The following is an 18,312-nucleotide window of genomic DNA, read 5'->3' on the forward strand; positions in this document are numbered from 1 at the left end:
AATAATGTCAGTTGTTTGTTCAACGTTGAAACAACAGTTAATGCTAAATGGTTGCAAAAGGTTAATAAATTGCTTAAAAATCAACGTTGGAATTTGGTTGAAATAAGTTGTTTGTTCAACCTTGATACCACAGTTAAGTCTTAATATCAACAATACATGTGTTACATAGTTTCATAATGATAAAATGGACGTAATTTTATATGGTATTGTAATATATATCTTAGTTAATCTTGCCAACTCTGTTTCATATTTAAATCAGGGCTTTTGCCATTGCATATCATATTGTTGTGGTGAGGCCATAGTAAATTTGTGGTTTTATGACAAATAAAATTATAATTATTGCTTTAGGTAAACCATTATATATTTGTTTAAATATTTTGGCATAGACTTTCAAGATATTTAGACTTCCAAACCCATCCACGTAAATTAATGTGGCACTACAATGTTTAAATCGGACAAAACCACAGGACATTTTCAGAGGCGTTTTAATAGGGAGTAATTCGCCGAACAGTAAATTTCCAATTTAATGCGTTTTGCCCAAAAAAGCTTTTCAGCAGTTTTTTCATTTGAATATTAAAGGGGCGTGTGGAACAGAAAGGGGGTGTGTTACACATCCTGTCGGAGTTTAAATTTCCAGAGACCTGCGCACTAGCTCGAGATTCCCTCTGTGTGCGCCATGTTGGAATGATCTGGATTCAACAGTTCAACGGCTCGCTGGAAACGCTCCTGAGAAACAGTTTTGATTTATTCAGTCCTTCCCGGGATTTTTTAACTTTTCGCACATTTACGTAAGTCTTTTAACCCTCGAGGACGCCTGTCTGCCCTCAGGCGTGCGTGTGAGATTTGTGAGGTAAAGTTGGATGGATCCTCGGGTGCCTTGGATTCAACCCGAACAGAAAGGACCTGCCAATGCTTTATGGATGCGCGTGTGGGAAGCCTCGCAAAGGCGAAACCACTGCCACCCGCTGCGGGTGAACATACCTGCGCCGGCGGCCGGATTTATGAAGCCGTTAACGCTCATTCCCACCAACACGCTTGGAAAACCGATAAGCAGTTGCCCCAGTCAGCATTATAACAACGGTGAACCCGTGAGGTCCCCAAACGCATGTACTGGTCCTCCAGCACCGTGCGTCACACCCGCCGGACTCGATGGTTACGACTCTCTATCGCCTTTATCTTCAGGGGAATCGGAGACTGACAGCCCGAAATCAGACTCGTCGTCTGGCAGCATGAATGCCATTCCAGCTAAACTTCATTTTAACTTCATTGAAAACATGCACAATGTCAATAACTCTTTACAACATCAGCATTTTCAGCGGCTACAGACTACGCGTAACGTTATAGTAACGGATAACCAGTCTAAATGCCATCCGGGGCGAAAGAGAACTGAAAATAAAGCGAGCACATACGGAATGAACTATTACCTTTCCAATGTTAATGCCAATTGTTTATTTGCGACTCCCTGGACAAGAAGACGATACAACCTAGGCATTAATGGGTAAGAAAACCTCAAATGCTTTGGATGACAGATTCGCTTTAATATGTTGTTGACTTACACAACCAAGACGTCTTTGGGGGCCAACACTATCTGACTATAACTGCCAACTTCCCTATCTGTAACTGTTTATCTCTATCAATAACTGTATACCTCCCTCTCTTTCTTTCTTTCTCCCTCCCTAGCCCCCTGTCTATCCCTCTTCCCTAGCGCCCCTGTCTATCCCTTTTCCCTAGCCCCCCTGTCTATCCCGCTTCCCTAGCCCCCCGGTCTATCCCGCTTCTCTAGCCCCCCTGTCTATCCCGCTTCCCTAGCCCCCCTGTCTATCCCGCTTCCCTAGCCCCCCGGTCTATCCCGCTTCCCTAGCCCCCCGGTCTATTTCGCATTCTTACGTTACGGTCTCTCTCTAACTCTCCCAAAAATCATCTGGACAGCCTAGCCACATAAACCTAGCAATTTATTCGTAGTAACCAATCAGACGACTTGATTTATAAAAAAATCTTCAAACTTAAGGCTTCTTTAAGTCTTTTGAACTTGCATATGGCTTGACAAAGCTTACTTTTCTTCAAACTTAATTCATTATTTATGTTTACCTGGTAGGAATACTTTTGTGATGTGTTGGCCTCGTATGGGATGGATGAATTGGGATTAGGGGGCCAAGTACTGGGATAAAGTTATTCATACTTGCAGTAAATGTATAATGATTCTATTGTTGTGAATCCCACTAGAAACCCAGTGTTGTTCATTGGTTTACTAGTTAGACTGCTTATATTTTATTATGCACCACCATAACTTGTGGGTCTCAGGGTTTCATGTTCCCTATCTAGCTGTAATCATTTAACGTGTATGTGCGTATGTATACTGAATGAATGCTGTTTTAAAGGTTGTGATTTTTGTCTTCCCCAGCCTCCATGAGGAGATTGTGGACTTTTATCATTTCATGTCCCCACGTCCAGAAGAGGAGGCAATGAGGAGAGATGTTGTCAATCGTGTTGAGGCTGTAATCAAAGATTTGTGGCCTACAGCAAAGGTGAGTACACAAGACAGAGATTCTTCAGATGCTTTAATGCCATTCTGAGTGTCAATACTTGCTAACTTTGAAGTAGGCAGGTTTAGTCTGACAAAGTCGTTGCTTGTGTGCATCTCAAAATTGCCTTCAAGTTTATGTGAAGGACGGGGCACATCCAATCAGCTTAACCGAGTTTTTCACTTTAGGTGACTCTCAATTAGAAGTGTGATGTTTGTAGCTTTCATTACAACTAACAGGGTCACTCAAAGATTGCAGTGTGAAGTGCACTTAGCAGTCTGTTGTCAAAAGTCTTTTTAAAGTGCCATTACTCCTTGCAGGTTCAGATATTTGGCAGCTTCAGTACTGGGCTTTACCTTCCTACCAGGTACTATACCCGATAGCGTTGGAATCAGAGTATAATTCTGAATGTTGTAAATTTGTATTGTTGAATGAATCCTTAATTTTTTTTAAATTATGTAGCGATATTGACTTGGTGGTGTTTGGCAAGTGGGAACATCCACCTTTACAGCAGCTGGAACAGGCCCTCAGGCAGAAGAACGTGGCCGAGCCCTTCTCCATTAAGCTACTTGACAAAGCTACGGTTAGTAATAATCACTCACCTACTCGCCTACCTAATGATAACAATTCACCTTCTTATACTAAGCACTAGAAGTTTGTTCTGTTTTTGTTATGAAAACAACCTTGTATGCAAGGTCTAACGGTACATTCACACGGGGCGAAAGCGTTAACGCTTGACGGAAGGCTTGTCTAAAGGGTGGCCAACAGCCAATCACAGTGGCTGCAACACATGCTCTGGTCTTCCATAAACGTAATTGGCTGGCTCTGCCTAGGTTATTTGCATAAGGCGATTAGGGGTGCGTTTCCCGGAAGCATCGTTAGCCAACTACTGTCGTAAGTTTCGTCGTTACTGACAAAGTTCAACGATTTGGTGTTTCCTGAAACCATAGTTTAAACGAACATTCGCAAGCTGCATCGCAAACTTGTGTGGTTCGAACAACAGCTCTTCACTTGACGTTAGAAGCATAGTTCATATGTAGACTTGCGTTGGTCATGCTTTTGAACAAAATAAGCAAAAAAAACATGTACAACAGTCTATATCCATCATTCTAAATATATACATTTTATTTTATGTTTAAGTTTGTAAACAGAATTAAAGCACTGCATTTGAAAACTGCGCATGTGCGCAGTCCTACGAGCTTTAAGACCCTGGGGAATCCCTGGAAGGAGTGACGTAAGGTGGAACTTGCGCATGAATTGAATATCTTAATGTACAACCAATAACTAAATCACGATAACAAATCAGTCTTCCGATGCAATACATGTTATTTACAGCAATAATCTGACATTAAATCGATTCACACAGATTAATTAGTACTCCCACCTCCCACGTGACATCATCAACTATGTTGTTGAACCAACATGGTTCAAACAACGAATCTGCGACAAAGTTACTATGCTTTCAGGAAACAGTCGTGACAAGTTAGTTAGTTTCTCCAACTATGCATCATACTATGTTGGTTCAGCAGCAAGTTACGTCGTTGTTCGGGAAACGCACCCCTGATTGGCTGACGCATAGGTTGCTGCTTGAAAAGTTGAGAAAGTTCAACTTCTGCCGTGAGCAACGGCGCTGACACGATGAATTCAGTTCGGCAAAGTATGACGTCACCTGTTAAAAGTGAATGGGAAGCGTTAACACTTATGCCCCGTGTGAACGTACAGTAACACATAATGAAAATGACCGTTGACTGTTCTTCACTCATTATTTTTTACTTAATCCTTTAATATATATATACACGTTTAATTAATAAATCTGAGAAGCATCACTTATTTAATTCATTAATTTAATGTAGCAACATAAAATGTAATGTAAAATGTATTTGTTGTATAAATAGTGTAAGCAGTGTTCACATTGGATATTCCAAAAAGAAAATGCACTTTAAGTACTGGGATTATGTACTCAGTCAGCTTAATTGCATAGTGTATAGTATGTTATTAGGACACAGCTCATCTGGGTGCTTTGAGGATACTTGGGTATGTTAATTAGGATACAGTGTTTGTGCCTTTTTAAGTTTATACATGCTATTTTTGATGCTGAACAATAATTGGGTTAACTAGCATATGCAAATGGGTGTAAGTTATGTATAAACAGGCCCACTTAATTTTATTTTGTACCATTTTAAAACCTTTACATCACTGTTTGTAAAAGAAATTGTGTGGACAGGATCTATAACTGGTAAAAGATGTTAAATAGTTCTTTGTCTTTGGTAGTTGTGAGCAATATCAAATAACCATAAGAATGATTTGATTCTTTTTGATGTGACCTTTTTTAAAAAATAATGTGAACAGTAGGCATGAAATCTGCACCAGCATAGCATAGCTCATTGTTTTTTTTAAAGTGAGGGAAATTTTTAAGTTAAAATTAATTGAGGTATAACAACGCTAAATATTAAATAAATTGTTGGATGAACCGTGTTGATTATTCTTTATTGAATAGTAACACATCTAATACTGTAAACGGTCAATAATCTGATTCTTTGAATCTTTTTTACAGGTGCCAATAATTAAACTAACTGACAAACTGACCGATGTGAAGGTAGACATCAGCTTTAATGTTGAAACCGGAGTCAAAGCAGCTCGCTTTATTAAGGATCATCTTAAGGTAATATGTAGCTCTAATTCATTTCAATGGCCTATTATACACTGGCTATGTTTACATGCACAAAATTGTTAATCCGACTGAATTTAATCCGATTGCAGGTAATGACAGTACAGTTTATAAATTTAACCTAAACATTGCAATCTAATTAAGATGTTTGTTTACATGTGCAGACGTTTGGATTGGATTATATAGAATTTACAAGCGCACAGCCTGCGTTACCAGATTTGTGTATCAAAACCAGCCCAATGGACATTCAAAACTAACCTAAAAGCATCCCAATGACACAGCCCAAATACCAATAACTAATGAACAAAATCCTTTAACCCGCAGAAAAAAATCTTGTGAAAACAAACAGTTAAAAGTAGCCCAACTCTGTATATTTATCCAAAGATAAAACATGAACTCTGTGTGGCAAAGTTAAAGTTGAGATGGATAAAGTATATAGGCAAAGAATCCGTACTTTGAAATGCACAACGCTTTTATTGCTTTATGTAGTCTAATGTTACAAAGGTATACATGAACTCTGAATAATACAGCGCGTTACCTTGTACCGTGTTGCCGATGCTTTATTGCATGTTTCTGTGATGTGAATCGTGTGATCAGGGTCCGAAATTAACACCCGCCAAGCGCCAAATGCGGGTAAATTTTCCGTTTGGCGACTAAATTCAAAAGGCTACCCGCCACACTGGCGGGTGATTTTCATACCAAAATATTAATGCAATATAATGTGTTTGCCAGTAACTAATCTGGGAACGAGGTGAGCTTGCCACAGAACGTCTCTACGCTCCAAGTCTCGCACTAGAGACGGTCTTATTGCTAGCTAGTACTGCAGGTAACTTGCGGTCTGCAGCTCTGCTGCATATTAGCTATCAAAATGCATCCCCGCCCTGCCCGTCGGGCTATCTTGACTTATAGGGAGGAAAAATATATTTAAATGCTTATGCATTCTTTCACAGATTTGTATGGGTAATAATGGTGTATGAAATTCAGGCATTGGAAACTTAAATTACGTTTGAGCGCGTGCTCGAGTTTTACTTTCACTTTCGCGATCGCGCAAAAAGACGCAGTACAGGACAATCCGTCATGATTTGTCATGGATTTGTTGGGCAAATCCTCCAACTTCGTCCTGTCAGTAATTATTATCCTCACGTAAGAAAATTAAATCTCTCGCAGCAAGCTTTAAAGTATAGATTGTACGGGCAGTGAAGAGAGTCACTCTGTGCACAATCGCTCTTAAAGCGACAGTAGCCCCTGTTTTTCTGATCAAAAAAATTATCCAGTCTGTAACTGGATTGTGACCCACTAAACCACTTTTAAATGGTGAGTATATCTGGTGTGGGGATGAGCAGGAAAAGTTGGTTTACATGGAAATCCAGTCTTTTTGTTTCTTAAAAAACAACTGCATCAAAAAACAACAAGAGTAGCAGATTAAACATTGTGGTTAGAGGCCCTATTGGCTTTGTATTGGCAAAATTTGGCCTGTGGTAAAACTAATTGAATAAGCCTGTGCTATGCCCACAAAGTCAAGTGGCATTTTCTTATCTGTGACTTCAGTTAATATTTGTACTGATGATTGATATGTCCTGAAATTTGATATGTGTTATTTGTGTTTTGATAGATGTTTTATCTTAATATTCTACATTAAAAGTACTGTATTTTTTATTCGGGCTACTTGCATTCATTTCGGGCTAACAAAAACTGAAGAGTGCCTGCCCGAAGGGCTACCAGGGATTTTGAAATTTTGGCCGGTAAAAATGTGTTTGGCCGGTGGATTTTTTCATCTACCAGTCCCTGTGGCAGGTGAGCCAAAAAGTTAATTTCGGACCCTGCGTGTGATGCTTAAAAAAGAGGTAAATATTAGGGATGCTCTGGCCGTAGATCAGTATCGGCCGATAGCGGCATTAAATGACTTGACTGGTATTTGCTAAATTTGCCGATCTCATGAACCGATCTTTCTGTTTATTTTCTCCTGAATGCGGCTGCAGTTAAAGAGCATTTTTACACAGTGCGGGCATTTTTATAACCTGTTGCTCATGTGCGACGTGCAGACTTGGATTTCTCTCTTTGCCTTCACAGAGATGTGTATTTTCTGAGGACGCGTTCCGTTCCTAACAACGCGACGCGTCTTCACATCCCCAAACCGCGTATACAACACACATCTATCCCGGACAATTGCATCCTCATGCAGAAAATGTATTATTTGCATGCGTTTTAAAGTTTTGACCGATAAAACTTTAATTTTCCTCACAGCTTCTCTTGTCTGCGTATAGCCGCCGCCACGTGCACTCAGCAGCCTGTCATCGGTGCACTTGAACGGAGCAATCTCTCACGTCTTAAAGCTACAGTAACCTAATTCATCTCTCAATACAATCACTCTCTGCTCTTGACCGAAGAACTGTTTGACTCCATACGCGTGCGTGTATTTAATTTATACATTTAAGACTGTGAAGTGTTTTAAATCTTAGAGAATCAAATAAATAAGCACAAATATTTCTTCTGCAAAGAGAAATTTAATATGACTTTAAAAAGGTTTATGTCTGTTTATGTCTATTAAAACAATAATATACCTAATTACTGCAAGTAATATAACAAAGACAACAACTGTGGTATAACTGGTATAACTTCTTAACAAAATGTATTTTCAATTTAAGATCGACCGCAATCGTATTGATTAAGGTGTTTACATGAAGGCTTTTCAATACGATTGAGCCATCAATACGATTGCAAACTGATTATTTGGTTGCATGTAAACCTACCTACTGAGGTGCAGAAGAACTGAAGATCTGTAGCATTTGCATCTGATCTTCTCTAAAGAGATGGCTTACCCAAAAATAAAAAAGTCATTATTTACTCTTCAGAACCCAATGCAGATTTTTTGGGTTTTCTAGTTGCTATGGGAGTGGATAATGAACATAGGGTTCCCAAGGGTCCTTAAAATCCTTGAAAGTATGTGAATCTGGGGAAAAAATTCAAGGCCCTGGGAAGTTAAAAAAAAGATATATATATATATATATATATATATATATATATGTAATTGAAAGTGCTTGAATTTATTGTATGCAAGAAGTTTTATGGGAAAAAAAATCCATATTCCCAAATTCCCTTTGTAGTGTAGGATAATATCATAAAAATTCTATTCTTAAGCACACGTGCAAAACTGTTCTCTTTAAATGCTTATATCTTTTGTATGTGAATGTTGATTCATACCATAATGCTTTTTTGCATAGTTGTGTTTGACACATGAAAACGTCTCTGGTAACGTATGTAACTGTTGTTCCCTGGGAAGGGAACCGGACGCTGCGTCTCCTGCATCCCTGTAACGCCGTCTTTGGCAATATTTCAGATGGCGATATACTTCCTGGCTCCCGCGTCACCCTGTCTTTGTCATTAAGCTTCACCATTGGTTGAATTTGATAGACACATTCAGACGCACTTACCCCTGGAGGCATCCCCAAAGTGTCACCGCAGTGACGCAGCGCGAGTTCCCTCGAAAGCAGACTGTAACAATGTATCTTAAAAAGGTTACACAATGTAACCTTGCTCTCACTTGAAATGTGTCCCCATATTTAGTCCTTGAATTTGAGGGTATTGGACCTGGAAAGTCCTTGAAAGGCCCTTAAATTTGAAGTTAACTAAGGTGTGGGAACCCTGAGAACACCTCGGTCACCATCCACTCCCATAGTAACCAGAAAACCATTCAAACTTCAGAATGACCCAAAAGTATTAAATAACACATCTTGACTTTTTAAATATTTAAATGTGTGTCCTAAAGACATTTACTTTCTTGTGGATATCGCTTTTGTTTCAGTTGTTACACATTGTCTAAAAGTAAACTATCTTAAAACTGACTTTATAACAGTTCAGACACAGAAGTGTTGCCTCTTTCGGTGCACATTTTTAAAAAAAAATCTGCATTTGGATTCTAAAGAGCAAAGGATGACATTTGAAGGTTCAAACGAAATGAGGGAAAATAATGACAACTCATCTCTTTACCCATTTTCGGTTATCTGCCAGTGATGCGCGGTGACACAATGCCAAGATGGCGCTGGCAGCTATTGGCTTTAAAAAAGCTCTTCACAAACCTATGGGTGACGTCACGGTCACTTCATCCGTATTTTTTACAGCTTATGAAATTTACACATTTAGACTCAAGTGACTGATTAATTTTGCCCATGACCTGTTTCACACTGTCTACTATTAAGCCTGTATCTAGTGAAATAAATTAAGCTTAAAGGCGCAGTCCACGATGTTTGAAAAACGTGTTGGAAAAGGAGACGGGCCGACTATCAAAACACACTTATAGCCAATCAAATCAAATCAAATGCCGGTTTGCGTAAGTGTGGGGCGGGTCTATCAACAGAAGGTCCAGATTCTATTGGGGTAGGGGCGTGTTTGTTTAGGTGATTTCAAATATCAACATTGGCTTTCAAACATCATGGACTCCGCCTTTAATGTGTGTTTTTTTTTCCATGCAGAAATACTCGGTCCTGCCTTACCTGATCTTCGTCCTAAAGCAGTTCCTGCTCCAGAGAGACCTGAACGAGGTGTTTACAGGAGGTATAAGCTCCTACAGCCTCATTTTAATGGCCATCAGCTTCCTGCAGGTGAGGCGTATATAAGATTCACCTATTTATTTTTTCATGCCACATCATGCAAGGTGTTTTCCGGCAGGCGTGTTAGTTTTATCTCCCTTGCTAATGATACCGCTTGTCCTTGCCATTGTGTATCGAGCCATTTGACAGTAATGATAACCGTAAATCATGTTATTTATGCGGCGTCTCTGAGGAATCCTTTGAGTTGCATGATTGATTGAATGTGCACAAGGGATGGATTAGTCATTTCATTAGGAAAACAACCTTATGCTGTTTCTCTACAGCTTCATCCCAGAATAGACTGCAAAGCTACCAATATTAATTTGGGCATCCTGCTCATCGAGTTCTTCGAGTTGTATGGGCGGCATTTTAATTACGGGAAAACGGGCATCCGCGTGAAGGATGGCGGAGCGTACCTGCCTAAAGAAGAAATCATGAAGGCAATGGAGAATGGATGCAGACCATCAATGCTGTGTATTGAGGATCCAAACTTACCTGGTAAGTTTCAATGGCATATTTGAAGAGGGGATTTACTGTCTGCAGAGTCTGTGAAACAACTCGCTTGTTTGTTTTTTCAAATGTGCCTTTATTGTTTTTAAGGAAATGATGTTGGTAGGGGCTCATATGGTGCCATGCAGGTGAAGGAGGTGTTTAACTACGCATACCTCGTCTTAAGTCACGCTGTATCACCGCTGTCCCGCTCTTACCCTAACAGAAACATGGAGAGGTCAGTCCCAGTTCATTGTTGCATGAAGGCCATAGATATTCAAAACCAGGAACTGATTTTCTGAACGTTTCTTTTTTTAAGCACATTGGGCCGCATCATTAAAGTGTCCCAGGAAGTGATAGACTTCAGGGAGTGGATCATCCAGCAATGGGGAAACAGACACAATATCAGGATGGGCATTATTAAAGGTAAGACGCATCATAAGATATTTCTCCTTAGGGCCTGTGGAGATGCATTAAACAAACATTGGGCTTTTAAATGTTGTTGTTTATTAAAGTCCAGAGCATTGAAGGAGATTCAGAGGAGCAGACGTCAAGTGAGGAGCAGCACCGAGACTCCTCATCACCAGACAGTGCGGGCTCACCCGTCTCTCTGTCGAGCCTTCAACAGCACTCCTCATCCTCCTCATCTTCCTCTGTGTCCTCGCTCTCCGGCAGTGACATTGTACGTTTAAATACATCAGATGTAACAGTGTGCATACAGCTATTAGCTTGTGTGGTAGACGCTCCTGCTAGAGGTCTTCACAGGTCCACTTGGATCCAAATACCAGAGGTCCTGGTTCAGGTCTAACAGTTTCACCTGTGCCTCGGACACGGGTCGGGTATAATTTTAGCAATCTCGGTTAATTTTAAATTAATGTACTTTTGCCGGATGGCAATGTGCATCGAGTCCTTTTCCAAACCCTTCTCTGTTTGCCAAGAGCGTTGGCGACATCTTGTGGCTGATGGTGAGTAATTTTTGTTGAGACAAACCTGTCAATCTATTTTGTTTGCAGATTTTGGCGGTCTTTTTGGTGTAGTCATCAGATAACAAATAAAAATAAAAGGAGTAGCGTGCCAAATCGGTTGCGAGGCCACCGGGGTTTCTTTCTGTCTGACTGGTGGGTGTGGGGCTACAGACTGCCCACACATCAGTGCCGTTTATATTCGGGTTTAAATAAAATTGCCACTTGGTCGGGTCTTTCGTTAAAAAAAAATTATGCACGTCGGTGTCAGGTAAAAAGTGATTTCGGGTAGGGTACATTTCTTTGGACCTGAGAAGACCTCTAGTTATTACCTCCTGCTATTGTATTCTTTGAAAGTCTGTTTTTGATAACTTTTTTTTTGAGCCCAACAAGCAGGGTTCATACGGGTCCTTGAAAGTTTGTGAATCTGGGGGAAAAAATCAAGGCCCTGGGAAGTTGTTGAAAATATACATACATAGATACAGGTCATTGAAAGAGCTTGAGTCTATTTTAAGTTTTCTGGAAAAAATCCATATTATTCCCTGTGTAGTGTAGGATGATATCATACAATTTCTATTCTTTTAAGCACACATGCTAAATTGTTCCCTTTAAATGCTTTTATATCTTCTGTATGCAAATGTTGATTCATACCAAAATGCTTTTTTGCATAGTTGTGTTTGACACATGAAAACGTCTCGGGTTACGTATGTAACTGTTGTTCCCTGAGAAGGGAACGAGGCGCTGCGTCTCCCTTGCCATACTTTTTGGGTCCCTGTAACGCCGTCTTTGGCAATATTTCAGATAGCAATATACTTCCTGGCTCCGGCGTCACCCTGTCTTTGTAGTTAAGCCTCACCATTGGTTGAATTTGATATACACATTCAGACGCACTTACCCCTGGAGGCGTCCCCAAAGTGTCACAGCAGTGACGCAGCACGAGTTCCCTCGAAAGGGAACTGTAACAATGTGTCTTAAAAGGTAACAGGATGTAATTTTGCTCTCACCTGAAATGTGTCCCCACATATAGGCTTTGAATTTGAAGGTATTGGACCTGGAAAGTCCTTGAAAGGTCATTGAATTTGAAGTTAACTAAGGTGTGGGAACCCTGAACAAAGTCTAATGAATTAAGACCGTTAAACCAACCCACTGATTGGTCCTTTTTTTTAAAAGATCTGTATTTTTGCACCTCTTATTTATGGCTGGCTCTGAGTTTTTTTTGTTTTTTTGTTGGTTTGTTGATCAGGATTCTGACACGCCATACCAAGCTTCAGTTCTTCATGAGATCTTCCCTCTGTCCTGCGTGATCGACACCAATCACAAACCGCACAGGAGAGTGAACTCATCTGGAACATTCCTGCCCTGTAAAAGTCAGGTAGGCTGATCGGACATGAGCTGTAAGCTTTATTATAGCAATTCGAGGAAACTGTGTTATCCATGGTCATTCTGTACTTTGAACTTTTCTAGTGTATTGAATATAATCCGTTACAGTTACAAAGCTTGTGTTTGATTTCGGTGAGCTTCACGTGATGGAAATCTGTGACAGACGTGCAGTTGATAAATCTGCCACCTCTTTCCATTCTTAATTACTGTGTGTGACAAACGGCAAACGGATGAGAGTGAGACTTCAGTAGGTGTGATCTCTGAAGGCCGTTTGAGTTTCACACACCGCTGACTAGATTAGATTTGTTTCCACTGTCTGTTTTTAGTCTTTAGAATATCTCTGAAAAGAATGGCAGTGAAATGTTTAGGGAAACTGATTCTTAAACCCTTTCACACAGCACATCAATCCCATAAAATTCTGTTTGAATGCAAACACGTCATGGGATGTAATCGCAACAATGCAGTTTACTACTCTATTCTTTGACATGGGGGTGATGTAGATTAACATTCACAAAAAGGAAATGTGACCCTGGACCATAAAACCAGTCATAAGTCTCTAGGGTTTATTTGTAGCAATAGCAAAGATATTTAGTACATTTCCTACCGTAAATCTTTATTTAAAATTTTAAAGGGGACATTTCATAAGACTTTTTCAGATGTTAAATAAATCTTGGGTGTCTCAGAGTATGTATGTAAATTTTAAGTTCAATATACCTTATAGATACTTTATTATATCATGTTAAAATTTCTACTTTGTTGGTGTGAGCAAAAATCTTTTTAAAAAATCTTGTCCTTTTAATTGTAAATTAGCTGATCTCTGCACTAAATGACAGTGCCGTGGTTGGATAGTGCAGATAAAGGGGCCGTATTATCAGCTTCTGACATCACAAGGGGAGCCAAATTTCAATGGGCTATTTTTTCACATGCTTGCAGAGAATGGTTTACCAAAACTAAGTTATCGGGTTGTTCATTTTCACATTTTCTAAGAAGCACTGGGGACACAATTATAGTAAACATGGAGAAAGATTTTCATGATATGTCCCCTTTAATAAAAAAATATTAATGAATAAATTAATGTATTTATTATTCTTAATGTGTGTTGCTAAGGACTTAATTTGGACAACTTTATTGGCAATTTTCTCAATATTTTGATTTGTTAAAATTATTATCATTATTATTATTATTATTATTATTATTATTATTATTATTATTATTATTATTATTATAAATTATTATTATTATTATTATTATAAATTATTATAATTATTTTATAGATATAGAGAGATTTTATTTTTTATTTCAGTTGTATCTCGCCCAAATATTGTCATATCCAAACAAACCATACATCAATAGAATGCTTATTTATTCAGCTTTCAGGTGATGTAAAATAAATTTCAAAGAATTTACTCTTTAATTGGTTTTGTAGTCCAGAGTCAAAATTGTCTGCAAATGGGATCAGGGAGCTTCTCACTATTCATGCTGAAACTATCCATGTGATGCGCTAATTTTGAATAAAAAAGACACGCGTGGTCGAGAGGGAGAGAGAGAGAGTTCACCAATTACGTAACATCACGTGTCTATACGGGATCTTTGCGGTGTTTGCTTGGGAATGAAGCAAAGTCAAACGATCCCAGACAAAACCTGAACACATTTCCTGTGTGTTTTCTGTGATCTGTGTGTGAAAGGACTTCAGACTTTTTTTAGAGCCGGTTTCCCGGACAGGGTTTAGATTAATCCAGGACTAGGCCTTGGTTATCTTAGGATCTTTTAAAGGGAGAGTTCACCTAAAAATGAACATTGTTATCATTTACTTTGCTTAATGTTGTATACGTTTCTTTATTTTGTTGAACACACAAAATATTCTAATAAACGATGGTAACCACACACAGCAGTGTACCTATTGACATCCGTAGTGTGCTTACTGTCATTTATTAGAATATCTTTCGTGTTTGATGAAATATAGAAACTCGTACAGATTTAGAACAACACAAGGGTGAGTATAATTGTCATCATTTTCCTTTTTGGGATGAACTATTCCTTAAAAGTAGTTTTTCCAATCATGCCTCACAAAAAATATAATGGTGTGTGTCTTAAGATAAAACAATGGCACTGATAAATGTTAAGATATGTCTGTGAAAGATGTTTTTAAGGCAGCTCAAACATGCATTTTGAACACCCTGTCCGGAAAACCGCTCCTTAGTGTTTTAGTGGCTTTAATGCAACTTTCAGTTAACTCATTTTGCTATAAATCCCCTCATTATGTTTCAGTCACACCCATTACCAGGCAAACAGGATATGGACGGGTCGGCTCATGATATTGGAGTAAGAGACTTATCTTTGTATACTTATTTAAACTCAATATCCTAAAATGCAAATATTATAAACTCTTTTTTTTTTAGTTTGCAAACTGCCAAAGGTTTGGAACAAAAGGACCTCCACACTTGAATGTTTTTGATCGTAACCTGGGGCCCGGGGGCAAAAGAGGACATCACCATCAGTACGGACGTAACAGCTGGCGTCATCGGAGAAGGGACACTGCTCCCATGAGCCTCAGCTGATAGTGTCGCCCATTTATCGCTACTTAAAGAAAACTTGTGGCCCATGTTCTTTGGGTGCCACAGGTCAAAGGTTAGCACTTCTGATTACAGTGGGTCCTATATGATGCCTCCGTTCTTTGGTACTATTTTTGTGTTTTGTCAATTACTCCACCTGTGACTACAGGTTTGAATGTACCTGCTTTTATTTGAGACCTTTATCTTTGGATTTCTATACAATGATGTCCAATACCTTTTTATTTTTTGCTTTTTTTCACATCTTGATTTGCTGTTGCTTATCAGAGCATTTTTGATAACTGAAATCTGATTTGCAGCAGCTTTTGACTGCTCAATTTGTACTGTATATCTTTGTGCAATATTGTTGTTTTTATTATTTGATTTTTAGTTCAATTTTAAGTTAATTTTCTTAAGTTGATATTAAACTATGAATCCCTTTCTATGTGCCAAGTCTTTTATCATGTTCAAATCCATATCGCAACCAGTTTTATAGTTGGGATTGTGGTTTTGCGCATGTTAAAATCTTCTGTTTACTACTTGCCCATCTGTTGGCCTTTACAAACCTGCCTTTTTAACAGCAGATGGGTTTTAGTGCTCGATCATTTACTCCCTACCAAAATCCTCTCCCTTTTCAGATCTGTCAGGTCTGCCATATGTTTAAGTGTAATGAGTATTTTATTTAAACGGTAAAAGCATTCAGAGGATGAAGTCGATGTGCGCTCTCTTCAGTTAACCCAATCAGTATTCATTGCATCTGTTTACATAAGGAATACAGAGTTTGCACAATATCCCGATCCATCTGTTTTCCCTACCGTCAAATGTATTCGTCAAACGTCTTGGACTGGATTTAATGTTGCGCCACCAGATGGAGATATTGGTCCACTTTTGTTGTTTCTAAGCATTGAAGCTCACCATGCCATACAAAACATTTCACACAGCACATATTTGAGTTCCATAACACTTAAAGATCACTTCATATATTCTTGCATGAAAACTTGAATAATTGTGTCCCCAAGGCCTCTCCGTTTCAATCAGACAGCATCTTCCTTGAGCTGACCCTGTTTTAATGGGACTGCAGGGAATGCTGGGGGTTTGGTCAACAGCGAGGTTCATCACTTTTATGTGTCCTGAGAGGGAAAAAGTTACGTGCCATTGCAGTTTTAACTTTGTGAAACACTAAAGGATCTACATGAGTCTTCTCGCCTGCATGCAGGTGCTATTTGAATGTAATGTATAATGTCTTAAATTTAAGACTTTTTTCAATATACATTTTATGTATGTTTTGTATTCAAAGTATTTTTTAAAATAAACATCTAAAACGCTTCAGAGTTTTTATTTTGTCTGTCTTAGTCATTGGTTTGTTCAGTCGAATCAAGCATTTTTTGCAAATACACTATTCATTATTTTGCCTTAAAAATGTAAGACCACGCTTATGCAACAACAGGCAGCACTTAGTATGTTGGACATTATGTTGGGCAGAGGACACGCATCTGCATTAGCTTGAGCGCACCATACAGAGCAGCCGAAGATTGAGACGACACAATGATGTACAGGTCCATGATGGGAAAAGCACTTAACAAAACACTCAAACTTTGTTTATATTTATTGGTTTTTGAAAGCTTTTTTTACCAACTGTCCTCACTCCATAAAGCAACGTGCGTCTTTGTTTGTTTGCCTCTTTTTCGGCTAACTTGCGAGTGATGTCACTGATCACTCGGATCAGAGAAAATGCATGATGTGACCAGGAGTAAAAAAGCCCTTACATGCCACAAATCTGAGCTACAATACAATGGGTTCAATAAAAATTACTCTTAATCATTGGTTGTGTTAATGTCAGTGCTGTCACCTTTACAAAGTAAACCTTGGACAAGTTGGATTGACTTGAATTTGAGGAAACTGTCTTAAATGAAGTAATGTGTATTAATACTTGACTAATTAAACTTAATTTTTAGCGCATCCAATGTGTTAAAGGGACACACCACGAAAAATGCTTATTTTCCAGCTCCCCTGGAGTTAAACGTTTGGTTTTTGCAGTTTTGGAGTCCATTCAGGTGATCTCCGGGTCTGGCGGTACTTTTAGCATAATCCATTGAATCTGATTAGACCATTTAGCCTGGCTCCGCCCTCCTAGGTGCTTCCGCTTAATTTTCATTTCGCTTCAGTACTACGTCTGGGACTGCTGTGTAGAGTTTTGTTTCTCCTGCAAAATTCTGCAGGTCCAATCAGCGAACAGAGGAGGGTGGCTAAGAACGATGATGTTGAGGCCGTGCGTCAGTTTGAGTTGTAGTTCAGTAATGGCAGTGGAGAAAGACGTGAGAAAATCTATTCGGTCCATTGTTGCAAAACTGCCGAATATACAGAAGTTAAAGGCATAGTTCGGCCAAAAATGATATTAAACTCATGATTTACTCACCCCGAAGCCGTCCGAAATGCATATGTCCATCATTTTACAGACGATGACATTTTCAGTTATTTTAGAAAATGTTTTAGATCTTTCAGTTAATTAAATGTGAAGTTACGGGGTCCACGACCTTCAAGTCCAAAAAATGTGTATCCGGGTGATTCTCACGAAAACTTGGTTTAAAATGTCAAGCATGAAAATGTATAAATTGCTTAAATTTACTTTTTTCCCAACCAGACATTGAAAAACAAAGTCTGGAGTAAATGGGAACATTAATTTAAAAACTTTTACTTATCATTGAACACTTTTTGTAACATAATTTAAAAAATTAGTCCTAAAAAATCTCATTACCGCAACAGTCAGAAAACATCAACACTGACATATTTTCAAAATGACATGACAAACCTGAAAGAACATAATTTGGAGATTCTGCACATGCATTTAAAATCAAAGTATTATGCTTCTATTAATTAAATTAACATTTAATAAGCATCTGTTGCGGTAATGATAATCAAAATGTCGTGTAAGCATCCTGACAAGACAATATTTCAAATTAACTGTAAAAAAACTGTTCTCAAAAAGTGTTGCGGAGGATGAGAACATCAGGCATGGACACATAATTTTCCTAATTTTTCTTCATTATTATTATACATGAATATTCAGTAAATATTTTTTCTGTCATCTAAAGTAGTCTAGCAAAACATCCATTTATTTTTTTTCTTAATATTTTTGTGTTAATTTGATTAAATTAC

At 38.6% G+C, this 18,312-nt stretch overlaps 1 protein-coding gene across 1 annotated transcript; it reads left to right on the forward strand.

Annotated features, from left to right (window-relative positions):
- The first annotated feature begins 603 nt into the window (after positions 1-603).
- LOC129447700 (terminal nucleotidyltransferase 4A) lies at positions 604-16,490 on the forward strand. Its single transcript, XM_055209449.2, has 13 exons — positions 604-1,498; positions 2,402-2,525; positions 2,843-2,889; positions 2,985-3,105; positions 5,077-5,184; positions 9,660-9,788; positions 10,061-10,274; positions 10,377-10,503; positions 10,585-10,691; positions 10,781-10,947; positions 12,471-12,599; positions 14,876-14,929; positions 15,007-16,490. The coding sequence occupies exons 1-13, from the start codon at positions 861-863 to the stop codon at positions 15,163-15,165; spliced, it is 2,124 nt and encodes a 707-aa protein (XP_055065424.2). The 5' UTR covers positions 604-860; the 3' UTR covers positions 15,166-16,490.
- The last annotated feature ends 1,822 nt before the right edge of the window (positions 16,491-18,312 follow it).

This window comes from Misgurnus anguillicaudatus, chromosome 10, assembly GCF_027580225.2.
Source record: "Misgurnus anguillicaudatus chromosome 10, ASM2758022v2, whole genome shotgun sequence".
Lineage (NCBI taxonomy): Eukaryota > Metazoa > Chordata > Actinopteri > Cypriniformes > Cobitidae > Misgurnus > Misgurnus anguillicaudatus.

Excerpts from the sequence above, each read along its gene's own strand:
- LOC129447700 (XM_055209449.2), top strand. The coding sequence starts at position 861 with ATGGATCCTCGGGTGCCTTGGATTCAACCCGAACAGAAAGGACCTGCC. Across the intron at positions 10,275-10,376 it reads TGAGGATCCAAACTTACCTG|GAAATGATGTTGGTAGGGGC; the intron begins GTAAGTTTCAAT and ends ATTGTTTTTAAG. Across the intron at positions 12,600-14,875 it reads TCCTGCCCTGTAAAAGTCAG|TCACACCCATTACCAGGCAA; the intron begins GTAGGCTGATCG and ends ATTATGTTTCAG.